The following is a 24,777-nucleotide window of genomic DNA, read 5'->3' as shown; positions in this document are numbered from 1 at the left end:
ATTTGCCATATTCCTGCCAACTCATTCGCCTGTGTATATCCCCTTGGTGCCTCCATACATCATCCATTCCATGTTATGATTGAAGCAATTAGTATAAAACATGTTGCTACATGTAACAGCTTGCATGTGAAAAGCATGCAATCCTTTATAGCTACTAAAAAAAAACATGCTGAGCTAAAAAATAATGAGACAATATAGTTGTAGATTTTTGTGTTTACCACTAGGGCATTAAGCATGTTCTGGGCAAAGCAGAAAATTGAAAATCCAGCGGGGTGAATCGCCTGTAATAGAAACCACCTCATTTTCTATTTTGATATTAATGGAAAGGAACTCTGGCCAGTTCTGTCGGAGTTGTGCATAATATTCTGCCGGAATTTCGAGCCTGCCGTTCGCCCCGGTAATGCTTAATCTCCAAGCATTAATTACGAAAATCGCGACCCTACTCCCACCATCCATCCTGAGAAAGCAGTTGTCTCCACAGGTCTTGGTGAGTAACATATATCAATGCTGCTGAGAACTTTTATTTCTTTTTCACTTCGGCATACACAATGCTGTCCGCAGCAGTGGCCAAGGCAGCTTCTTTCTGATTCAGAGCTTCCATATTCAAAGTAGCATAGGTGAGTTCCTGGTGGTCGCTCTCTGGTACATCAGCAGACGCTCCCTGCGAAGAATAACATGAAGAAATGGCAGAAGTAGATAATGTACGGATAATGTGTTTCTTTCCTCCTCTCCAACTCTCGTCGCCTCTCTATATCAATCTTTTTCTCTCTGTCTCACTTCCTCTGCCTCGCTCTCTCTCTCTCTCTCAGCTATCTTACTCTCCATCTGGCTCTCTGCCTTTGACTGTCTATCATTCTCTGTGGCGCTGTGTCTCACTGCAGTTTCTCTCTCTCTTTCTCTCACTCTCTGTTTCTGTGTCTGTCTCTCTTGGAGTCTGTCTGTCTGTCTCTTTTGTTTCTCACACCTCTGACTCTCGTTCGTTCGTCTGTCTGTTCGTTCTGTCTGTCTGTTCATTTTGTCTGGTCAGTCTGTCTGTCTGTCTGTTCGTTCTGTCTGTCTGTCTGCCTGTTTATCTGTCTGTCTGTCTGTGTGTCTGTTTTTCTGTCTGTCTGTGTTTCTGTCTGTCTATCATTCTGTCTGTCTGTCGTTCTGTCTGTCTGTCGTTCTGTCTGTCTGTCGTTCTCTGTCTCTCGTTCTCTTTCTGTCGTTCTCTGTCGTTCTGTCTGTCATTCATTCTGCCTGTCGTTCTGCCTGTCGTTCTGCCTCTCTGTCTACCTATATATATTTCTATCTATATACCTATCTGTCTGTCTGTCTGTCTATCTATCTATAAATGTATCGATCTCTATCTCTGTGTCCATCTGTTCTTCTCTCGGTCTTGTCTTTCTCTCTCCTTCTCTCTCACTCACTCTCTATCTCGTTCTTTCACTCTCGCACTCTCCCTCGCTCACTATTCTGTAAGTTTCCGACTCTCTCTACAGGAGCCAGCTTATCGGTGTTTGCAAAGCAAGAGGCGTAATGATTGGTATTTGAGAAAAATTGAACTTACGTTTTTGTCAGGATCTAAAGGAAGATTCGCAGTCTCATCTGAAAAGAAGGACATTTATTTTGTGAAGTCTCTGCCTGTTTTTCCAGTGAGTTTCAAAGGGCTAGAATGCCAACTGGCTGCTCGGGCAGACGACTGCCGTTGCCATGCTTCATAGTAAATGCCTTGTTACTAAATTCCTTTAAAATCAGTTGATGGGCAGTTCACGCCCGTGCTGAAAATCTTCCCCGATATGAAAAAATATCCTCAGTAATCACTCATTACCACAAATTTAGCGCAAAATTAAAATCATGTTTACATATTTGTCTTTACCTAATAGGTGATAACAATCACAAGGCCACATTTCAGAAAGCAAAATATCGCAACAAGTATAACATGGCACTTCATTTCAAAGGAAGGGAATTCTGGTGGGTTACGTTACAAGCAGGGATCAGTGTTGGGGCGTCAGCTATTTACAATCTATATTAATGGGCGAGATGAAGGGACCAAGAGAAAACAGGGGGGGGGAGAAGTACCTGGACTCTATGTTTCAGGAGGTAGTCACAACAATGAAATTAATTAATTCAGATGAAGCCCGTGGTCAGGGACAGGATGGTGTGACTATAAGCGAGGCAGGTACGGGGGTCCAGGAGGTAGTGTTGAAGGAGCCGCAGCCCTTGCTCTTGTCAAACAGGTTCGAGGTTCTTACTCCCTGTGAGGGATGGAACGGGGACTGCAGGGAGGATGAGCAACCTGGCCACAGCACCGTGGAACAGGGGGCCATTCAAGTGAGGGGAGTAAAAATAAATATTGTTGTGGTAGGGGATAGTATCATTAGGGGGATAGATAGGGCTCTCTGCAGTCGAGGGCGGGAGTCCCGAAGGCTGTGTTGCCTGCCCGGTGCCAGGGTAAAGGACATCTCTTCTGGGCTGGAAAGAAACTTGGAGTGGGAGGGGGAGGATCCAGTTGTCGTGGTCCATGTTGGTACAAACGACGTAGATAGGACAAGCAAGAATGTTCTGTTAAAGGAGTATGAGCAGCTAGGGGTCAAATTAAAAAACAGGACCTCAAGGGTAATAATCTCTGGATTATTAACTGAGCCACGAGCGAATTTGGCCAGGATAAATAAAATTAGAGAGTTAAATGTGTGGCTCAAAGACTGGTGTGGGAAAAATGGGTTTTGCTTCTTGGGACACTGGCACCAGTACTGGGACAGGAGGGAGCTGTTCCATTGGGACGGACTTCACTTGGCCAGTGCTGGGACTAGAATCCTGGCGAATCATATAACTAGAGCTGTAGAGAGGGCTTTAAACTAATTAGTGGGGGGAAGGTTTCTAGAGAGCAAATAATAAAAATGACAACGGAGAAAGTTATAGACTTAGGTAGCAGTGGGGGAATTAAAAACCAGAGGGTGTCAGAAAGGGACAGAAGGTATGGAGTAAAAGATACAGTAGTAAAATGGGAAAAAGCAGGAACTAAGCGCCACAAAACGTATTTGAAATTTCTTTATCTGAATGCACGTAGCATTTTTAACAAAATGGACGAGTTAATGGCACAAATAACTACATATGGGTATGATCTTGTGGCCATTACAGAAACATGGCTGCAGGGAGACCATGACTGGGAATTAAACATACCAGGCTATTTAACAATCAGAAAGGACAGGCAAAAAGGAAGGGGAGGTGGGGTGGCTATGTTAATAAAGGATGGAATCACTGTAATACAGAGAAATGATATTGGGTCAAAGGATCAGGATAGTGCAACAGTTTGGGTGGAGATAAGGAATAATAAGGGGGAAAAAACACGAGTGGGCTTGTCTATAGGCCTCCGAACAGTTGCAACTCTGTTGGACGGAGTATCAATCAGGAAATAGTTGAGGCTTATAATAAGGGAACAGATATAATTATGGGGGATTTTAACTATCATATTATCTGAACATATCAAATTGGGCAGGACAGCCTTAAGGATGAGTTCATTGGGTGTATTAGGGATGGGTTTCTTGAGCAGTGTGTAACTGAACCGACCAGGGTGCAAACAACCTTAGATTTGGTCCTGTGTAATGAGACAGGATTAATTAAAAATGTCCTAGTAAAGGATCCTCCATATTCAATTAGAGGGTGAGAAGGTTGGATCTCAAACAAGCGTGCTGAGCATGAATAAAGGAGACTATGCAGGTATGAGAGCGGAATTGATTAGAGTGAACTGGGAAAATAAATTAAAGGGTAAGACGGTACATGATCAGTGGTGTACATTTAAGGAGTTATTTTAAAACTTCCAAAAAACATATATTCCACTGAGGAAAAAAGGGCGTAAAAGAAAAAATAGCCATCCCTGGCAAAGTAAGGTAATTAAGGATAGTATCCGACTAAAAACAAGGGCATATAAGTTAGCCAAATCTAGTGTGAGGATAGAAGATTGGGAAGTCTTTAAAAGACAACAAAAAATAACTAAAAGATTGATTAAGAAAGGGAAGATAGATTATGAATGTAAATTGGCAAAAAATATAAAAACAGACAGCAAAAGTTTCTATAGTTATATAAAAAGTAAAAGGGTGGCTAAAGTAAATGTCGGACCCTTAGAGGATGAGACTGGGAAATTAATGGTGGGAAACATGGAGATGGCAAAAACACTGAACAAATATTTTGTATCAGTCTTTAAGGTAGAGGACACTAAGAATATCCCAACACTGGACAAACAGGGGGCTCTAGTGGGGGAGGAGCTAAATATGATTAAAATCACTAAGGAAGTGGTACTCGGTAAAATAATGGGACTCAAGGCGGATAAATCACCTGGACCTGATGGCTTACATTCTAGGGTCTTGAGGGAAGTGGCGGTAGGGATTGTGGATGCATTGGTAATAATTTTCCAAAAATCCCTGGACTCAGCAAAGGTCCTGGCAGATTGGAAAACTGCTAATGTAACACCCTTATTTAAAAAGGGTAGTTGGCAGAAGGCTGGAAACTATAGACCTGTTAGCCTAACATCTGTGGTTGGTAAAATTTTAGGGTCAATTATTAAGGAGACAGTAATGGGATATTTGGATGAACATAATTTAATCGGACAAAGTCTGCATGTTTTTATGAAGGGGAAGTCATGTCTGACAAATTTGCTTGAGTTCTTTGAGGAAGTAACATACAGGGTGGATAAAGGGGAACCTGTGGACGTAGTGTATTTAGACTTCCAAAAGGCATTTGACAAGGTGCCATACAAAAGATTATTGCTCAAGATAAAAAATCACGGGATTGGGGGTAATATTCTGGCATGGGTGGAGGATTGGCTATTTAACAGAAAGCAGAGAGTTGGGATAAATGGTTCATTCTCAGACTGGCAATCAGTAGCTAGTGGTGTTCCGCAGGGGTCCGTGCTGGGTCCCCAACCCTTTACAATCTATATTAATGATTTGGAGGAGGGGGCCGAGTGTAACATATTAAAGTTTGCAGATGATACAAAGATGGGAGGGAAAGTAGTGAGTGAGGAGGAAATAAAAAAACCTGCAAGGGGACATAGACAGGCTAAGTAAGTGGGCAGAGATTTGGCAGTTGGAATAGAATACTGGAAAGTGTGAGGTTATGCACTTTGGCAGGAAAAATCATAGAGCAATTTATTATCTTAATGGCAAGAAACTGGAAAGTACTGTAGTACAAAGGGGTCTGGGGGTCCTGGTGCACGAAACTCTAAAACTTAGTATGCAGGTGCAGCAACTGATCAAGAAGGCCAATGGAATGTTGGCTTTTATTGCTAGGGGGATAGAATATAAAAACAGGGAGGTATTGCTGCAGTTGTACAAGGTATTGGTGAGACCGCACCTGGAATACTGCATACAGTTTTGGTGTCCTTACTTAAGAAAAGGCAGACTTGCTCTCGAGTCAGTACAAAGAAGGCTCACTTGGTTAATCCCGGGGATGAGGGGGTGGACATATGAGGAGATGTTGAGTAGATTTGGACTCTACTCATTGGAGTTCAGAAGAATGAGAGGGGATCTAATTGAAACATATAAGATTGTGAAGGGGCTTGATCGGGTGCATGCAGTGAGGAGGTTCCCAATGATGGGTGAAACTAGAACTAGGGGGCATAATCTTCGAATAAGGGGCTGCTCTTTCAACACCATGATGAGGAGACACTTCTGCACTCAGAGGGTAGTAGGTCTGTGGAATTTGCTGCCCGAGAAAGCTGTGGAAGCTACATCATTAAATAAATTTAAAACAGAAATAGACAGTTTCCTAGAAGTAAAGGGAATTCGGGGTTATGGGGAGCGGGCAGGAAATTGGACATGAGTCTAGGTTCAGAACGGTCATGGCCCTGTGGGTAGCGAAGCGGGCCCAGGGGCCATATAGCCTGGTCCTGCTCCTACTTCTTGTGTTCTAATTCTGTGTTAGATTTCAGGAGATGGTTCTATTCACCGGGATTAGTGGAGACATCGAACAGGCTGCCAGCTAGGTGTCCTTCAAGAGTAAATTGGGCCTGTTCCTGGCTGGGGTGGAGATCAACCTTTACAGAAGGTAACTACTGTAGGAAATACAGGGACAGAGTGATCTCCTGGACGAGTTTCGATCGCCTAGATGGGTCGGAGAGGAATTTCCCAGATTTTTTTCCCCAAATTTGCCATTGGGTTTTTTATCTGGTTCTTCGCCTCTCCCGGGAGCTCACATGGGTTCGGGTGCGATGGTGAGTGATAGTAGATTTGAGGTTAGGATCAGATCAGCCATGATCTTATTCAATGATGGAGCAGGCTCGAGGGGCCGATTGGCCTACTCCTGCTCCTATTTCTTATGTTCTTATGTTCTTAAATGTATCCAAAATTGATCACAATACAATGCAAGGTGGGACAGTAAACTGTGAGGAGAACTAAAAGGGTCTGCAGAGGGATACAGATAGATTAAGTCAGTGGGCATTAAGGTGGCAGACGAACTATAATGTAGGGAAATGTGAGGTTATTTACTTTGGTAGAAAGAATAGAAAAACAGAATATTTTATTAACAATGAGAAACTTTCAAATGTTGGTGTTCAGAAAGATTTGGGTGTCCACGTGCAAGGAACACAGAGAACTAGCATAAAGGTACAGCAAGCAATATGTAATGGAAAAGGCATGTCGGCCTTTATTGCAAGGCGGGTTGGAGTATAAGTGTAAGGACGTCTTGCTACAATTGTACAGAGCCTTGGTGAGACCTCACCTGGAGTACTGTGCACAGTTTTGGTCTCCTTATCTGAGGAAGGATATACTTGCCTTGGAGGCGGTGCAACGAAGGTTCATTTGATTGATTACTGGGATGAGAGGGCTGTCCTATGATGAAGGATTGTTTAGAATGGGCCTATATTTCTGGAGTTTAGAAGAATGAGAGGTGATCTCATTGAAACATTCAAGATTCTGAAGGGGATTGACAGGGTAGATGCTGAGAGGATGTTTTGCCTGGCTGGAGTGTCTGGAACTAGGGGGCATAGACTCAGGATAAGGGGTCGGCCATTTAAGACAAAATACGGAGGAAATCTTCACTCTGACGGTTTTGAATCTATGAATTCTCTACCCCAGAGGGCTGCGGATGCTCAGTCGTAGAGTATAATCAAGGCTGAAATAGATACATTTTTGGAATCTAGGACAATCAAGGGATATGGAGATCCGGCGGGAAAGTGGAGTTGAGGTCGATGATCAGCCATGATCTCATGGACAGGCGGAGAAGGCACGAGGGGCCGAATTGCCTAAACCCGCTCCTGTTTATTATGTTATTGTGTTCTTATGTAGGCATGCGTCCCTTCCATGGAGCTAGTACCTTTTCCACCCCGTTCAGATGGTGCCGGGTAGCCAGGCTCCAAAGAGCTAAATTTGACTCCACAACATTATGAATTGTTTCACATATTTGGGGGACAAATTTGTACATGGGCGTGATGCAATAAAGGCATTATCGCTCCTGTCATCTGTAATCCGCTCAAGTCGTCATTCAGTTCCATTAACTTGAATAGATTGGAATATCGGACGTGTCGTACAACTGTTCACATTCAACGGCATTACCATCGCTGAATCCCCCACTATCAACATCCTGGGGGTCACCATTAACCGAAAACTTAACTGGACCAGCCACATAAATACTGTGGCAACAAGAGCAGGTCAGAGGCTAGATATTCTGCGGCGAGTGTCTCAACTCCTGACTCCCCAAAGCCTTTCCACCATCGACAAGGCACAAGTCAGGAGTGTGATGGAATTCTCTCCACTTGCCTGGATGAGTGCAGCTCCAACAACACTCAAGGAGCTCAACACCATCCAAGACAAAGCAGCCCCTTTGATTGGCACCCCATCCACCACCTTAAACATTCACTCCCTCCACCACCGGAGTACCATGGCTGCAGTGTGCACCGTCTACAAGATGCACTGCAGCAACTCACCAAGGCTTCTTCGGCAGCACCTCCCAAACCCGCGACCTCTTCCACCTCGCAGGACAAGGGCAGCAGGCGCACGGGAACACTACCACCTCCAAATTCCCCTCCAAGTCACACACCATCCTGACTTAGAAGTATATCGCCGATCATTCAACGTCACTGGGTCAAAATCCTGGAACGCCCTCCCTAACAGCTCTGTGGGAGCACCTTCACCACACGGACTGCAGCGGTTCAAGAATGCGGCTCAGCCCCACCTTCTCAAGGGCAACTAGGGATTGGCAATAAATGCTGGCAATGCCAGCGATGCCCTGATCCCATAAATTAATTTTTTAAAATGTGAATCCGCCTGTTTGTTTACAGGCCCGTGTCAAATTTCACCCGCATTGTATCTAATTCAATCGTATGCAGGGTATAATTTTGCATTTTTCATTCCATATTATTTACACCAGTGCATTAATAACTAAAAGCCGATCCAGCTACAAGGATTACAAATTAAGCCATTAAGGTGTCTGTCGCTGTTAGCGTCGCATAGAATCATATTGACCTGGATCTTACGGTCGGCAGCGTAACTACTCCGAACGCAATGCGCACTTAGCTCAATGTACCAAGCACTTCCTCCGAGCTTTACACGAACATTAGAAAAATTGCCTGAGCAAAATCTGAAAATGCTTCCCTTTCCGGCCGCATATAGCTTTTAGAAATTCTTGGAATTGACAGGCGGTATGTGTCACGCCCTGCGCCTGTTTGCATAAGCTGTTAAAATTGTAATGTTGCTGAGCAATTAACCCTAATCTTTGGCCAGCAATTAGAATATCCCCATCGGTGCAAATCATCTGTCAAGTCGGAACGGAACAGAGAGCAATTTCGGGATGTTGTGCACCTGCATTTGCATGTGGAAATTCCGAACGTGCTGCATATTTCCATGGCAAATTCTGGCCCATTATATTTAACCTTATTCATTAAAGCAACACTGCACTTACACATGTTATCAGCGTCTTCGTGACTCGTAACTCCCTTCTGTAACATCCACAAACATGTTATATTATCCTAAATATAGCCCCAAATTAATGTTTAGCCTCTGCACCATTACCTAAGATGCAATGAACTTGAATGATTAAAGTATAATTGCATAATTTGCATAAAACTATGAGTATCAAAATAAAGCGTGTCTCATGGTATTCTCACCTCTCAATATTTTGCCTTCTTAATTGTCCTGCAAGGTAACAATGGGAACATATAAATCACTATGTTACATTTCGCAATAAAGTGACCCAAACTATCAAAATTTCCACTGTTGAATATTAATACAAGTGAAGTAGATTCAATTGTTTAATATGCACCCTTCCCAGAAGAAGCCAAGGAATGGAGACGTGCATACGCACAAAAGGTGCAAGAAAATATGGAATGAGAAAGAAAAAAACAGTTTCCTCTACTTGGTTACCTCAGCAACAACGCGAACTGCTTGCTGTTATAGGTCTAGAAATTCGTCTCTTCCTACCCCAAAATATTGACAGCAAAGTCGGAAGCTATTACCACCTTAAATAGTATTGGGCCTAAATTTGCGGTTGGAAGTGTACCTCCGGGGTACGCCTCCGACCCGAAAAATAAATCCAAAAGTTCCTGCTGGCTCTCAGGAAGGATATACTTGCCTTGGAGGTGGTGGATCGAAGGTTCACTAGATTGATTCCTGGGATGAGAGGGCTGTCCTATGGTGAGAGATTGTGTAGAATGATCCGATACTCTCTGGAGTTTAGAAGAATGAGAGGTGATCTCATTGAAACATTCAAGATACTGAGGGGGATTGACAGGGTAGTTTCTGAGAGGTTGTTTCCACTGGCTGGAGAGTCTAGAGCTAGGGGTCATAGTCTCAGGATAACGGATTGGCCAGTTAAGACTGAGATGAGGAGGAATTTCTTCACTCAGAGGGCGGTGAATCTTTGGAATTCTCTGCCCCAGAGGGCTGTGAATGCTGAGTCTTTGAGTATATTCAAGGCTGAGATCGATAGATTTTTGGACTCTAGTGGAAACAAGGGATATGGAGATTGGGCGGGAAAGTGGAGTAGAAGTCGATGATCAGCCATGATCTTATTGAATGGCGGAGAAGGCTCTAGGGGCCATATGGCTTATTCATGCTCTTACTTATTATGTTCTTCTGTCACGGGCATCAGAGCCGTTGCGTCCTCGGGCTGCATAAAGGCCCACGGATCCCAGGTAGGCAAGTGGTTAGGAAGCGTTCCTCGATTCCCATGAGTCAGATCAGCACCCCATAATAGACTGATGAACAAGGTCAGGGAATGCGGGGTCAGGGGACAAGTAGCAGAATGGATTGCTGGCTCTCTTCAGGACAGAAAGCAGTGAGTAGGAGTAACGTGTAGCTACTCAGAATGGCAGGTGTGTCTAGAACGAGGGGTCACAGTCTCAGGGTATGTGGTAGGACATTTAGGACTGAGATGAGGAGAAATTTCTTCACTCAGAGAGTGGTGAACCTGTGGAATTCTCTACCACAGAAGGCTGTGGAGGACAAGTCACTGAATCGATTTAAGAAGGAGATAGATCGATTTCTAGACACAAAAGGCATCAAGGGGTATGGGGAGAGAATGGGAATATGGTATTGAGATACAGGATTAGCTATGATCATATTGAATGGCGCAGCAGGCCCGAAAGTCTGAATGGCCTACTCCATGTTACTATGTTTCTATAGTGGCTGTGGGATCTTTTCCATCCACCTGAGTGGGCAGACGGGGCCTCGGTTTAATGTCGCATCTGAAAGACGGCACCTCCGACAGTGCAGCACTCCCTCAGTACTGCAGTGAGGACTGTCAGCCTAGATTTTTGTGCTCAATTATCTGGAGTGGGACTTGAACCCACAACCTACGGACTCAGGCGAACTGGACCACAGATGACACTATCAAGGGTAAAGAGTAGCTATTCACAGTAGCAGAAGGTGGGTAGTGGTGTTCCACAAGGATCAGTGCTGGGACCACTGCTGTTCACAATTTACATTAACGATTAAGACTTTGGAATCAAAAACACTATTTCTAAATTTGTGGATGACACCAAATTGGGGGGGATAGTCAATACTGAGGAGGACTGCAACAAATTACAGGAGGACGTCAGTAAATTCGGAGAATGGGCATATAATTGGCACATGAAGTTCAACACGGAAAAATATGATGTACTACATTTTGAGAGGGAGAGTGGGGAGGTCACTGGTCACTTGGAGGATTCGAGTCTCGGTCGTGTAGAGGATTAAAGGGTCTCGGAGTACAAATTCACAAATCTGTAAAAGTTGCGACACAGGTTAGCAAGGCTATAAAAAAGCAAACCAGGCACTAGGGTTTATTTCTAGAGGGATAGAATTGAAAAGTAGGGAAGTTATGCTAAACCTGTATCGAACCTTGGTTAGACCGCACTTGGAGTATTGCGTACAGTTCTGGTCGCCATATTATAAAAAGGATATAGAGGCACTGGAGAGGGTGCAGAGAAGATTTACAAGGATGATACCAGAAATGTGAGGGCATACATATCAGGAAAGGATGAACAGTCTGGGTCTCTTTTCTCTTGAAAAAAGAAGGCTGAGGGGTGACCTAATAGAGGTCTTTAAAATTATGAAAGGTTTCGATAGAGTGGGTACAGGGAGAATGTTTCCACCTGTGGGGAAGAACATAACTAGAGGCCATCAATATAAGATAGTCACCAAGAAATCAAACAGGGAAGTCAGGAGAAACTTCTTTACCAAAAGAGTGGTGAGAATGACGAACTCGCTACCACAGGGAGTGGTTGAAGTGAATAGTATAGATGTATTTCAGGGAGGCTGGACAAGCATATGAGGGAGAAGGGAACAGAGGGTTATGCTGATAGAGTTAGATGAGGAAAGACGGGAGGAGTCTCGAGTGGAGCATAAACGCTCGCATGGGCTGTCTGGGCTGAATGGCCTGTTACTTTGCCGTATATCCTATGAAATCCTACGTAAACACATTAGAAGGGAGAATCCCCATAAGCAAATGAAAAATCCCCAAATAAATAAGTAATTTACAAAATTCTAATAAAAATAAATATTCTCATGTTCAAAATTAATTAAAAGCTCCAAATTAAGCATTTAAAATAAAAATTGAATTGTCTGAAAAATAATTTTAATTCAGGCCAAAATTTAGATGAATTAATTTTAAAGGTTTTTGTATATTTTTATCATTTATAAAATGTAATTTAACATCTATTTTAACCATTACGCTGGTAAAAGCAGGGCCAGTGCCTGCTTTTACCAGGCGCCAGTGTTTTCCTGGGCACTCACTGAAGTAGATGAGTCATCTCAGGAGTAGTGACCAACAAATGACACGGTTTCAGGTCCAAATAGAAAGAGAAAAGGTTTATGCAAAGATGAGTGAGTGGGTTGAGGCAAGGTGGAAAGACAGAGCTTGACAGACAGGACTGTAGATCAGCAATGGGATTTTGTTTTATATTGCAAGGGCATGTAATAAATATCTACCATTTGAAAAAAAGAGAGCAATTCTGGACCCCATATGCGCACAGCTTCTTTTTAATCCCGAGATAGTCAAATCCAAATCTGCTCCAGCAATAGAGTTTTTTTTATAGCGCATGCAATGATCACCTCGACAGGTCGCAAATTCCTGTTTATCGTGCATGCGCAGCGTTATGCCAAAACCTGGAACTTGCGGGGCCATTCTGAGGGCTTCCTATCGTGTGAACGCTGTGCATACGCTGTCATCGGCCCCGCAATATCCGGGCCAATATATTCTGGAGATCCGACTAGACAGAGAAGCCTTTCCAAAGCAAGCAGACAGAACTCTTCAACATTTGCCTTACCGTCACCTTTCACAATCTTAACGCTGGACTGAGGACTGCAGGATATTTGCAAGGCCCGACCAGCTTTTCAACGATCTTAGTTCATGTGAAAATTCGTACTTTTTTTCCACCACAATCACTTACTTCTCTTCGCGATCAAGAACCAGGTCAGCGCCACAACCAGTAAAACGATGGTCCCAGCAGCACATCCCAGGCCAATGTTGAGCAATAAACTGTTATCTGCATCTATACAGTGATAGAAAGATGGAAGATTGCTAAGATTTCATCAGCACCCAAGAAATGTCAGCATTTACTTCCAGCTGAATGTCCAGTGTATAAAAGGGCACTAGATGATATTCTCTGCTTGACTGACTGCTTTGCGTCAGTGACACATTCTACCACAGGCCCGAAATTAAGTTCATTTGACGTGAGTATGATTATATGAGGGTGAAATTGAACATGGGTGGAAAATTCAAAGAAAACGTCAGTTTGGCACTCTTCGCTTATTTTACGCCCCGTTTGAGATACAGTTACATTGCGCTCCAAATTCCACTCGGGCGGTGGCGCAGGATCAGCGATATCAGATCGGCCATCCAATACATGAAGCTCATGATATTCAATTCCATTGCCGACCGATACCGCCAATATGGCGCCCGTTCTGCGCCAATGCCCAAGTCAAATTTCTAACCCCCATATCCTCACATCCCTCTGTATAGAGGGACTTTTCCTGCTGTCTCCCCTCTAATATTGTATTTACTACACTTTCTTATAGACCCCTAACTATTGAAACTAGTTTGCTTCTATCATGATTTTAAATTATCATAGAAGCCAACTTCCGTGCTTTCATAATTTAAAAAACATAGGCCCAGAAATTCGGGTCCCCCCAGATGAGTACGCGCTGGGTACTCACCCGTAGGCCGATTTCATTCAAGCACTGCGCATGCACGAGAAACCGGAACTTCCGTTCCCTTGAAGGAAGGGGTTCACAAGTGGAACGCGTGCGCCGGAGAGGCAGAGCGTGCGCATCGAACTTACATTTTTTTTCCAGGTTTCTCCGGGAAGGTAAGTCTCCAGGAGTTATGCTTTTAAAAAGCAGGCAGAAGGCATGCTTTTAACAAGGTAAGTGGTGAATTAATTACAATTAAAAATAATTTTTCCACAGGTTTATTATTTTTAAATATTTAAAGAAAGGTAACTTTATTTTTAGCCCCGTTAGAAGATGTAATTAAATTTTCAAAAATGTAAATTATTGTTTAAAATAGTTATTTTATGTAATTTATAGTTATTTTTAAAATGTCATTAAAAAAATGTATTTGAAGTTTTAGTGATGTTTTGGGGCTTATAGTGTTTATAGGTTTGCCAGCTCTTCCTGTCAAACTTATGAATGAAGCGTTCCCTGCCACCATTGGATCTCCATGGCCCACGTGATCCCAGGGGATGCTTCAAACTAACTGCGCCCCTGGGAAACGCAAGTACTGCACGCCGGCAGTTGGAGGAGGCCCAGGATTGGAATCCCACGCGGGCCCACAGCTCAACGGCCGGCGCGCTAGGTAAGTGCAGGTCGGGGGCTTGCACCCGCGGGAAGCCCCCGACCTGAATTTCTGGGACATTGTAATTGTCATTTTTATAATGGCCCGTATTTTCCAATCGCAGCGTCCCTGGGATCTCGTGGGCCTTGGAGAGCCAATCACAGGAGGGCATCTCCCTTCATACGTTTGACAGGAAGACCTGTCAAATATATGAATGGAGATCAATGAAAAAACATGGCAAAACTTTAAATAATTATTTTTTAAAAACACATTTTTAAAATGACTTGAAATTACAATAAATTAAGTATTTTAAACAAAAATTAATTTATTGAGAAAAATAATTCAAGTTTTTTTACGGGGCTACAAATAAACATACCTTTTTTAAAAGTATTTAAAAATGATAAATCAGTGAAATGTTTTTTTCTTTTTTGAACTTTTATCCTGGTAAAAGCAGATCTTACTCCTGCAGGTACACAGCGCTTACCCACCCGTAGGAATCGGAATATCTGGGCCAATAAAACTAGCCTGTATATTTGAAGTATTTTTTCATATCTCTATCTCATCATACCAGGCAGCATCACTGTGAATTTGCATTGCGCCTTCTTTAACTTGTCAATGTCATTCAATTTCTGATCTCCTTACTTGGATGGATCACAGCTAGTCCGAGTTGGCCTTCCCTGCCCATCAGACCATCCAGAAAATGGAGGATTGCCCAAGTTAAGAATCAGGGCGAGAAATTCGACTGCTGATTAAGACGGGCGGCATATTCGATACCGCCGCTTTTGGACCTCTGCCCTGGGGAATTTCTCAGCCGCAGACTGGTTCATGTATTATTAATCTTGGGCACAGCTCTCTTGGTGGATACAGACACAAGAACTGTGGTGCACCCAATCAGGCAGCACTGAATGTATGCAGAGACCATTCCCTGGTATGTGTGCTGCTGATGCACCGTGCTCAAAGCGAATGGAAGTTAAATTCGGGAGCTTTCTGGCGTTTCAACACTTATAAAGAAAGAGCGTTAAATAACGCTTCCAGCTCTTAATTCGTGACCATTATTTCTGGATAACAGGCGGGGTGGGGCGGGGGGGGGTCAGCCTCTGCAGACTATGCAGAACAAATGGGAACTTTAAGCCAGCAGATAAAAGAACGATCCCCAGTTAACTGTTGCAGCAAAATATGTACATCTCAGTTCGATTTTAAAGGGAATTTGTCACCTATATTTAACTATATATGAGCGAACGAGACAGACATGAGATAAAAGAACACACAACATCATTTTGAAATGTGTTGGTCCCTACCTTTCACCATAATCGGGACATCTTTACTGAATGGCGAATGCCTGGAACGTCCTGCGACCTCTGTTTGATATCGACAACTGTAATTTCCCACAGAGCCTTCCCTTCGGGTATTTATGTTGAAGATCACAGTCCGCTCATCGCCACTCACATTGCGAGACTGTACAGGATTTTGTTTCGGATCTTTGTACAAGAGAAATGTTCCCCCTCTGGAACGAATGTCACCTTTGCAGGAAATGCCAACATTTTCCCCGTTTAAAACTGTACCGGAATCTGGGTCCATGTAGAAAGTCGGCTCCGGGAGTTCACCTGTATGAAAAATACTGCATGAAATTGTGTGTCAAAAGTCTACTCAATAACATATGAGGACACTTTTGTGAAAATGGAACAAAATCTGTCGCCTTCATTCCAATGCATACTTCGCTTTTTATTATTACTTCAAGAAAAGGACAGATGGGACACAGGGTGAACCAGAATGTGCTGATTTTTTCTATTATGCAAGGTATTTGATTCAGTCTGTTTTTTTCTGCTTTCAATAATGACCTTTGGGTAGCCGCTTACTGAACATCTCCATTGAATCTGCAAAACCCGACCTTCTTTTGGCTCAACGCTTTAAATGGCCTCCCATTCTGTTGGAACTCGGATGAATCGGCTTCTGAAAGGTTTTCATGTTTAGTTCATTCAGTACACAGCAAATAAATGTTGTTGGCATCATTGGAGAGAGAATGAGAGAGAGAGAGATATCACTTAGCAACAGCCAGTTTTCAAGACTGATGTTTATTGTATTGCCATAATATAAACGTCCCATCACTCGTGCGCCCGAGAGGCAGTGCATACGCATTGAACTTCTGATTTTTTTTTACAGATTTTCCCGGGAGGGTAAGTCTCTAGCAGCTGTACATGAAAAAAGCAGTCGCAAGGCCTGCTTTTAAAAGGTAAGTGGAGAATTATGTAAAATGAAAGCATTTTATCAAAAGGTTTATTATTTTTAAATACTTTAAAGAAAGGTAAGTTTATTTTTAGCCCCGTTAAAAACTGTCATTATTTTTTTCAAAAATATAAATTATTGTTTAATATAGTTATTTATGTAATTTATAGTTATTTTAAAAATGTGATGTTTTTAATAATTTTATTTGAAGTTTTAGTTAGGTTTTGGGGCCGAGTTCTATTCATAATGCTACAATTGGCTCTGCATGGCCCACGTGATCCCAGGGAACGCTTTGAACGAACTGCACTTACATGGACTTACAAAAGGAGTTGGTTAAAGTGCCAAATAAAAGGCTTGCCAACAAAGTTGAAGCCCATGGAATATAAGGGACAGTGGCAGCATGGACACGAAGTTGGCTAAGTGACAGGAAACAGAGAGTAGTGTTGAACAGTTGTCTGCAGGATGGAGGGAGTTCACGAGGTTATTGCTGCAAGGACCACAGCTTTTCTTGATACATGTTAATGACAGGACTTGTGTACAGGGCGCAATTTCAAAATTTGCAGATGACACAAAACTTGGATATATAGTGAACAGTGAGGAGGATAATGATAGACTTCAAGACAACATAGACAGGCTGGTGGAATGGATGGTCACGTGGCAGATGAAATTTAACGCAGCAAAGTGTGAACTGATACATTTTGGTGTGAATAACAAGGAGAGGCAATTTAAATTAAAGGGTACAGTTCTACAGAGGGCTCAGGAACAGAGAGACCCGGGGGTCTATGTGCATTCATCATTGAAGGTGGCAGGTCAGAAACACAGAAACATAGAAGATAAGAGCAGGAGTAGGCCATTCGGCCACTCGAGCCTGCTCCTCAATTCAATGAGATCATGACTGATCATCCAAATTCAGTACCCTGTCCCTGCTTTCTCCCCATATCCTTTGATCCCTTTAGCCTTAAGAAATATATGCAACTCCTTCTTGAATATATTTAATGAATTGGCCTCTACTGCCTTCTGTGGTAGAGAATTCCACAGGTTCCCCACTCTCTGGGTGAAGAAATTCCTCCTCATTTCTGTCCTAAATGGCCTACCCCTTATTCTTAGACTGTGACCCCTGGTTCTGGACTCCCCGATCTTCGGGAACATCCTTCCTGCATCTAGTCTGCCCAGTCCTGTCATAATTTTATAAGTTTCAATTAGATCCCCTCTCATTCTTCTAAACTCCAGCGAGTACAAGACCAATTGTCCCAATCTCTCCTCAATCGTCATTTCTGCCATCCCAGGTATCAGCCTGGTGAATCTTCGCTGAAATCCTTCCATGGCAAGAACATCCTTCCTCAGATAAGGCGACCAAAACTGCACACAATACTCAAGATGTGGTCTCACCAAGGCCCTGTACAACTGCAGCAAGACATCGTTGTTCCTGTACTCAAACCCTTTCACTACAAAGGCCAGCATACCATTTGCCTTCTTAACCACCTGCTGCACCTGCATGCTTACCTTCAGCGACTGGTGCACAAGGGCACCCAGGTCTCTTTGAACTTCCCCTTTTCCCAATCTATTGCCATTCAGATAATAATCTGCCTTCCTGTTTTTGCCACCAAAGTGGATAACCTCACATTTATCCACGTTACATTGCATCTGCCATGCATTTGCCCAATCACCAAACCTGTCCAAATCATCCTGGAGTTTCCTGGCATCCTCCTCACAGCACACACGCCCACCCAGCTCTGTGTCGTCTGCAAATTTGGAGATATTGCATCCAATTCCCTTGTCTAGATCATTAATATATATTGTGAATAGCTGAGGTCCAAGGACCGATCCCTGCGCTACCCCATTAGTCACTGCCTGCCGCTTGGAAAAAGACCCATTTATTCCAACTCTTTGCTTTCTGTCTGCCAACCAGTTCTCTATCCAAGTAAATACCTTGCCCCCAATTCCACGTGACTTAACTTTACACGCTAATCTCTTATGCGGGACCTGATCAAAAGCCTTCTGAAAGTCCAAATACACCACATCCACTGGTTCTCCCTTATCTATTTTACCAGTTACATCCTCAAAAGTTTCCAGTAGATTAGTCTAGCACGATTTACCTTTTGTAAATCCTTGTTGAATTTGTCCGATCCTGTCACTGTTTTCCAAGTGCTCTGCTATTACATCTTTTATAATGGACTGTAGCATTTTCCCCACTACCGATGTAAGGCTTACCGATCTGTAATACCCCATGTTCTCTCTATCACCTTTTTTGAATAGTGGGGTAACATTAGCTACCCTCCAATCCATGGGTACTGTTCCAGATTACATGGAATGTTGGAAGATGATCAGCAATGCATCTATTATTTGCAGGGCCACTTCCTTAAATACCCTAGGATGTAAATTATCAGGTTGAGAAAGCGTTTAAAAAGGCATACGGATCCTGCGCTTTATAAAGAAAGGCATAGAGTACAAAAGTAAACAAGTTATGATGAACCTTTATAAAACACTGGTTCAGCCTCAATTCGAGTATTGTGTCCACATCTGGGCCCCGCACTTTAGGAAGGGTGTGAGACATTAGAGAGGTTGCAGGAAAGATTGTCAAAAATTGTTCAAATGATGAGGGTTTTCAATTACGTGGATAGACTGGAGAAGCTGGGGTTGTACTCCGTAGAGCACGGAACTTTGAGAGGAGATTTTATAGTGGTGTTCAAAATCACGAGGGATCTAGACAGAGTAGATAGAGAGAAACAGTTCCCATTGGTGGAATGCTCCAGAACCAGACTTAAGGTGATTGGCAGATGAACCAGAGGTGAAATGAGGAGAAACATTTTTTATGCCACGACTGGTTAAGGTCTGAAAAGCACTGCCTGAAATGGTGGTGGAAGCAGACTCAAAATGGCTTTCAAAATAAAGTGGCTTTCAAAATGGAATTGGATTAGGAGCTGAAGGAAAAAAATGGCAGGGCTACGGAGAAAGGGCAGGGGAGTGGGAATAGATGAAATGCTCTTTCAGAGAGCTGACAGGGGCTCAACGGGCCGAATGACCTCTGTCTGTGCTGTAACCATTCTAAGGTTCTATTGTGAAATAATATAACCTTGTAGAACAGTCATATAAAATGATGTTATTAGTGAATGTACTAAACCTGTTAAAAGAAGAAAAAATCATGTGTGAATCATAAGCAGAGTTATTGTCGCCGGACAACTTTGTTTGTCATGACGGTAACCATTAATGAATCCGCTCACACCATGTAAAGAGGTTGGGTTTGGAATCTAACATCCAAGGCCCAATGTAACTGCAGCCCAAGTGTCCCTCTGTTCCACTGGATCGTTTCATTGCTGAGTAAGCACAAATTGTTCTAATCCCATTGTGAGAATTGGTTCTGTTAACATACCTCGAATAATTATCTGAACAGGGTCGCTCCATTCTGAATGTCTCCATTGTCCATTCTCCAAAAGTAGACATGCACATGAGTAACTGTCTTGATAGCCATGATCTGTGGTGAATTCATAAGAGGTATAACATTGTCCTTTAGCAGCGACCTGTTCTAGCAAGTAACCTTGCCTTCGGTAATAACGGTTCAGTGTGAGGGGACACTGACAGCGACAAGTCATAGTTATTGTCTCTCCGTATACAATGACTTCATATGGTGGATTCACAGAGAAGATTGGCTTCGGTAAATCATCTGAGGAAAGCACAGTCAAAAGAGTTTAAACGCTGAAAAGCTTCAATCAATTAACATCAATATCATTGTCATAAGCTAAGTTCAACCTGAACTTTACCAGTATACACCCCCGCACTGAAATGGTAATGGTGTCAGGAGATAGCGAGCGCTCCGCTTTCTATATCATTGAAATTAATGTGCAATTATAATAACTGTTTGGGATGTAACAGTAACATGATGTTTCAAACAACATAACAGGAAAGGGAACTGCTGTCATTTTAAAAACTGGTAAATTAGGTGGATTTGCGCCTCCCTTTAGCGCCCCCAGGGGCAGACCAGGTAGTTTTTACTGCACCCCGCTCCCTGGTGGTCCAGCAGGGCCCCGATGCATGCAGCGCTAGGTCCCTCCCTATTAATCAGGGGAGGAGTCCTGCAATGAGGCATCGGTATGCTCCAACGTGCTTGGCGCTGTTGCACATAGCCCCACAATCATCAGTTATGGCGGCCCAAGAAGGGTGTGGGGCACTTCCAGTCGCTCTCCACATTCGGCTTGGGACACTACTAATGAATTTCCAGCGGAGGGGCGCTAAATTTTACGGGGCGCTAAAATTAGCGCCGGCGACTTTGGCATCCCGAAATGGTCGCCAACCAATTGATCCACCCAAATACTGAATAGCAGGCGCTGCGTATAATGTGCGGCCGATCCGATGCTGCCCGTTTTGCGCACCGCCCGAGATGAATGTCTAGCCCATAATAATAGTGATTGACAGTGTTAATAAATACAATATTACAAAACGCGTACAAGCCGTGATCACCTTTCAAATAAGTGCAATTTTTTTTGGAATATCAGAATTTAAGAAACAATTGCGGGAAGTTGCACAATAATTCCTGCAATAGATCAATGCGCCCTGGAGTTAAACGAAATCCCAACTGTCAAATATTAATTTCGGCTAACTGATGGCTATATTAATGAATTGACTATTCATTTTAATGTCACATACTTACATATAAATCTCTGTCCGAACAACGCCTGGAAATGAACTGAAAGAGAAAAAAATGGATCAATGAAAAGTTTTGCCCATCAATAGCCTGTTGACCTGTCGCATTAACCAACAGCTCCCAGAGCTCGCATGTTATCACTTCCGGAATTACATCAGATTTTCTTCCCCAGATTTATGTGTACCTTTATAATTCAGTACAGGTAAGGTACAAAATTCAAATTGATTCTAAATTATCAAACAATAACCAGCATAATTATATTACTGCACAATTAAACAGATTGTATACACCGAGAAAAACATTTTGAAATGTCACTTTGTGTTTCGTAGTGGATATAAATGTTAATACATTTTGGTCTAGACTATTGGAAAGAAGGAAAGAAGGAAAGAAAGAAAGAAAGAAAGAAAGAAAGAAAGAAAGATCATAAGAACATAAGAAAGTAAGCAATAGGAGCAGGAGTCGGCCAATTGGCCCCTCGAGCCGGCTCCACCATTTAATAAGATCATGGCTGATCCAACCTTGCCCTCAACAACACTTCACCACTCTCCCCATGCCCCTTGACTCCCCTGTAGTTCAAATGTCTGTCAATCTCCGCCTTGAATATATTCACTGACTCCGCCTCCCCAGCTCTCTGGGTTAGAGAATTCCAAAGATTCACGACCCTCTGAGAGAAGAAATTCCTCCCCATCTCCATCTTAAATTGGCGACCCCTTATTCTGAAACTATGCCCCCTAGTTCTAGATTCCCCCAGGAGGGGAAACATCCTCTCAGCATCCACCCTGTCAATCCCCCTCAGAATCTTATATGTATGAATAAGATCACCTCTCATTCTTCTAAACTCCAATCGGTACAGGCCCAACCTGCTCAAACTTTCATCAAGAGAGAGAAGGAAAGAAAGTAAGAAAGTAAGAAAGAAAGAAAGAAAGAAAGAAACAGAGAGTTAAAGTTTTAGGTGTATAAATGTAATGAGAACTAGCAGAAAGTAGAGATGAAGAGCATTTATAATAAATATCCGCCCCCCTTGGGTGTCTAACTACCTTCCGTCTGCCACATTGCCGATCCAGGACAAGCCTCTGCACTTTGAACAGCGCAAGCCTCCGAACTGCATGAGTCCCTGGGATACATGGCCCTCCTCACATTTCGTAGTGGAGAGACCCAGGATCGCAATCCTCGGCACCAACAGAGCCAACAGCTTAATGCGTAGATTTTTCCTGATCGGAGGCATCCGCACGCACGAAGCCTCTGATCGGAAATTCAGGGCCAATGTGTCTTTGACTTATGTCTATAGCAGCCTCACATACCTTCTCCATTGTTCCTTTAATAGGCTTTTAGATTGTACGATAAGATTGTCCAGATCATGACAAACATCTGTGTGATTTTGTTTAAGCAACTAGAGCACATCATCCAGTTTGTATCCTGTGAACTGCTATTTCATGTATTTAAAATGTCAAAGAAATGTCGATAATGATCAATTATGCACATTAGAGAAAAAACAACTGCGTGCTGAACCCTGTGTCGGCAGTTCCTCAATTCAAGCAGTTTGCGGAACTCTCTATTTGAACTTTTCATTGACGTAAAGATCTTCGAGTAGTTAATGTTACCAGACAGTACACCCATGCCCACTGATTCCAAGAACAACTGAGAGAGTAAACATGTTCTAATTAGATTCGTGCACACTGTGCGGATCCTGCAAAATACCGCGATATTGTGTTTTGTTAATTGCCTTCGTCATTGGTTAGGGGTAACGGGTATGACAGGAACGTTGCTGTAGTAACCGAGATTGCAACACAGACTGAAGTCACTAATTAGGGCACTGGGTTAACATTAGTCAAGTTGTCACGAAAGGAATGGATAACATCCCTTATTCGTTATGTTGGATTGTGGTAGGGATTAGGGAGGGCAGAGTATCTGAAAGTGGAGAGAGCGAAGGAGGCAGAACAACAGGAGGGCACGGTCATGGAGGGAGAGCGAGAAAAGTAAAAGGGGAGAGAAAGTGGAAAGAGAAATGAACGGCTCGGGTCTGGACTGCCAGTCAATGTGCTCACGGGAATAGACACAGGGGAACAACCTGTGGAATAGTGCAAAAGATGATAGATGCACACATCGATATAGACACCGAGCAATAAATAAACAGAGAGAAAGAGAGAGAGAAAGAGAGAAAGAGAGAGAGATTGAAAGATTGAAAGAATGATTGAAAGAAACAATGATTGAAAGAAAGAATGATTGAAAGAAAGAAAGAAAGAAAGAAAGAAAGAAAGAAAGAAAGAAAGAAAGAAAGAAAGAAAGAAAGAAAGAAAGAAAGAAAGAAAGAAAGAAAGAAAGAGATAGTAAGAAAGAAAAAACAAAGAGAAAGTTAGGCAAGTCGATAAAACAAAACACAGTGAATCCTGGAATCCTGAAATACAAACAGTAAATTCAGGAAACACTCAGCAGGTCAGGCAGTATCTGTGGAGAGTGAAACAGAGTTAACGATTCAGGTCGATAACTGAAATGAGAACGAGAAGATATTAGAGATGAAGTGCTTTTAAAATAAGTGCAGGAACTGGGAACCACTCCCAGAAACCTCTTTCCCACACTTCCACCATCGCCACTTCCCTCCCAGAAACTATTTCCGACCATCAACCCCACCCCTGCCAGTCTACCTACTGTCTTCCACCTCACTCCCGAACCAGGGTAAGCCTCTCCACCTTGTTAGATTTTCCACGATTCCCTTACCTCCCGCTGTTCTACTGTAACCATTAAAAATCCTCTGCACCCAATATGTGTTTCTAGACTTGCAACATTAGCACTCCCATTTGCCTTAAACCATCATCCATTTTGTCACTGAATCACTCACGTCCTCCAACATAACACGGACTGCCTCCTTTTATTAATTTCCTGTCCCCTTTATCCTGGCACTTTATATTCTTAAAAGCTGCTCATCTCTAACAACTTCCAGTTCCGATGAAAGGTAGTTGAACTGAAACAATAACTCTACTCTCTCTCCACAGATGATGCCTGACTTTTTGGGTGTGTCCAGCACTTACCGTTTGAAGTAAGTTAGATAGACAATGTGTCTTTGAATTAGTGATATAGCAGCCACACATACCCTGCCCTTACTTCCTGTAATCCGCTTTCAAAACTGTACGAGAACAGTGTCCAGATCTTGAGAAACCTCTGCATGATTTATTGTTTAAGCTACCAGAGCACATCATCCAGTTTGTACCCTGTGAATTGCTCGCCCACCTTTTAACAATTACAAATACAGGTCGAGTATCACCGATTATGCTCATTAGAAACAAATACAGCAGCGAGCAACGCCATGTGTAGACTGTTCCTCAATTCAAACAGTTTGCATAACTCTCTATTTCAACTTTACATTGAAATAAAAACCTTCGTGGATTTGAAATTACCAGACACTAGAATCATACTCACTGATCCCAAGAAGAACTGAGAGAGTATACATGTTCTAATTAGATTCGCGCACAATTTTCGGAGCCTCCAAAGGACCGAGATAGTTTACTTTCTTAACTTCCTTAGTCATTGGTTTGGGCATAAAGGATATGACGTGGCTGTTGCTGCAGTAACCAAGATTGCAACACAGATATCACGTTAATCAAGTTGTTAATAAAGGAACGAATAATCTTCTTCATCCTCATAGGCAGTTCCTCGGAACCGAGGATGACTTTCTTCCACATTAAAAATGTGTT

General features: G+C 42.8%; 1 protein-coding gene across 1 annotated transcript; it reads right to left on the bottom strand.

Moving 5' to 3' along the window:
- Positions 1–520: 520 nt before the first annotated feature.
- On the bottom strand, positions 521–22,742 carry LOC147085060 (low affinity immunoglobulin gamma Fc region receptor III-like). The gene is made up of 7 exons (XM_085979416.1): positions 22,712–22,742; positions 21,095–21,130; positions 19,820–20,110; positions 15,525–15,830; positions 12,842–12,943; positions 1,550–1,587; positions 521–661 (listed from the first exon to the last, which is right to left on the bottom strand). Exons 1-7 carry the CDS (start codon positions 22,740–22,742, stop codon positions 521–523), a joined length of 945 nt encoding a protein of 314 aa, XP_085835542.1.
- Positions 22,743–24,777: the final 2,035 nt, after the last annotated feature.

This window comes from Somniosus microcephalus, unplaced genomic scaffold (genome assembly GCF_052327205.1).
Source record: "Somniosus microcephalus isolate GS21.2 unplaced genomic scaffold, FLI_Smic_1.0 unresolved_chr9, whole genome shotgun sequence".
Classification (NCBI taxonomy): domain Eukaryota; kingdom Metazoa; phylum Chordata; class Chondrichthyes; order Squaliformes; family Somniosidae; genus Somniosus; species Somniosus microcephalus.
Note: the sequence above shows the minus strand (reverse complement) of the source record. Positions and strands in the feature narration are given on the sequence as shown.

Excerpts from the sequence above, each read along its gene's own strand:
- LOC147085060 (XM_085979416.1), bottom strand. The coding sequence starts at position 22,742 with ATGTTTACTCTCTCAGTTGTTCTTGGAATCA. Across the intron at positions 12,944-15,524 it reads TGTCCCGATTATGGTGAAAG|ATGCAGATAACAGTTTATTG; the intron begins GTAGGGACCAAC and ends ATCACTGTATAG. Across the intron at positions 1,588-12,841 it reads GTTCTTGATCGCGAAGAGAA|ATGAGACTGCGAATCTTCCT; the intron begins GTAAGTGATTGT and ends CCTTCTTTTCAG.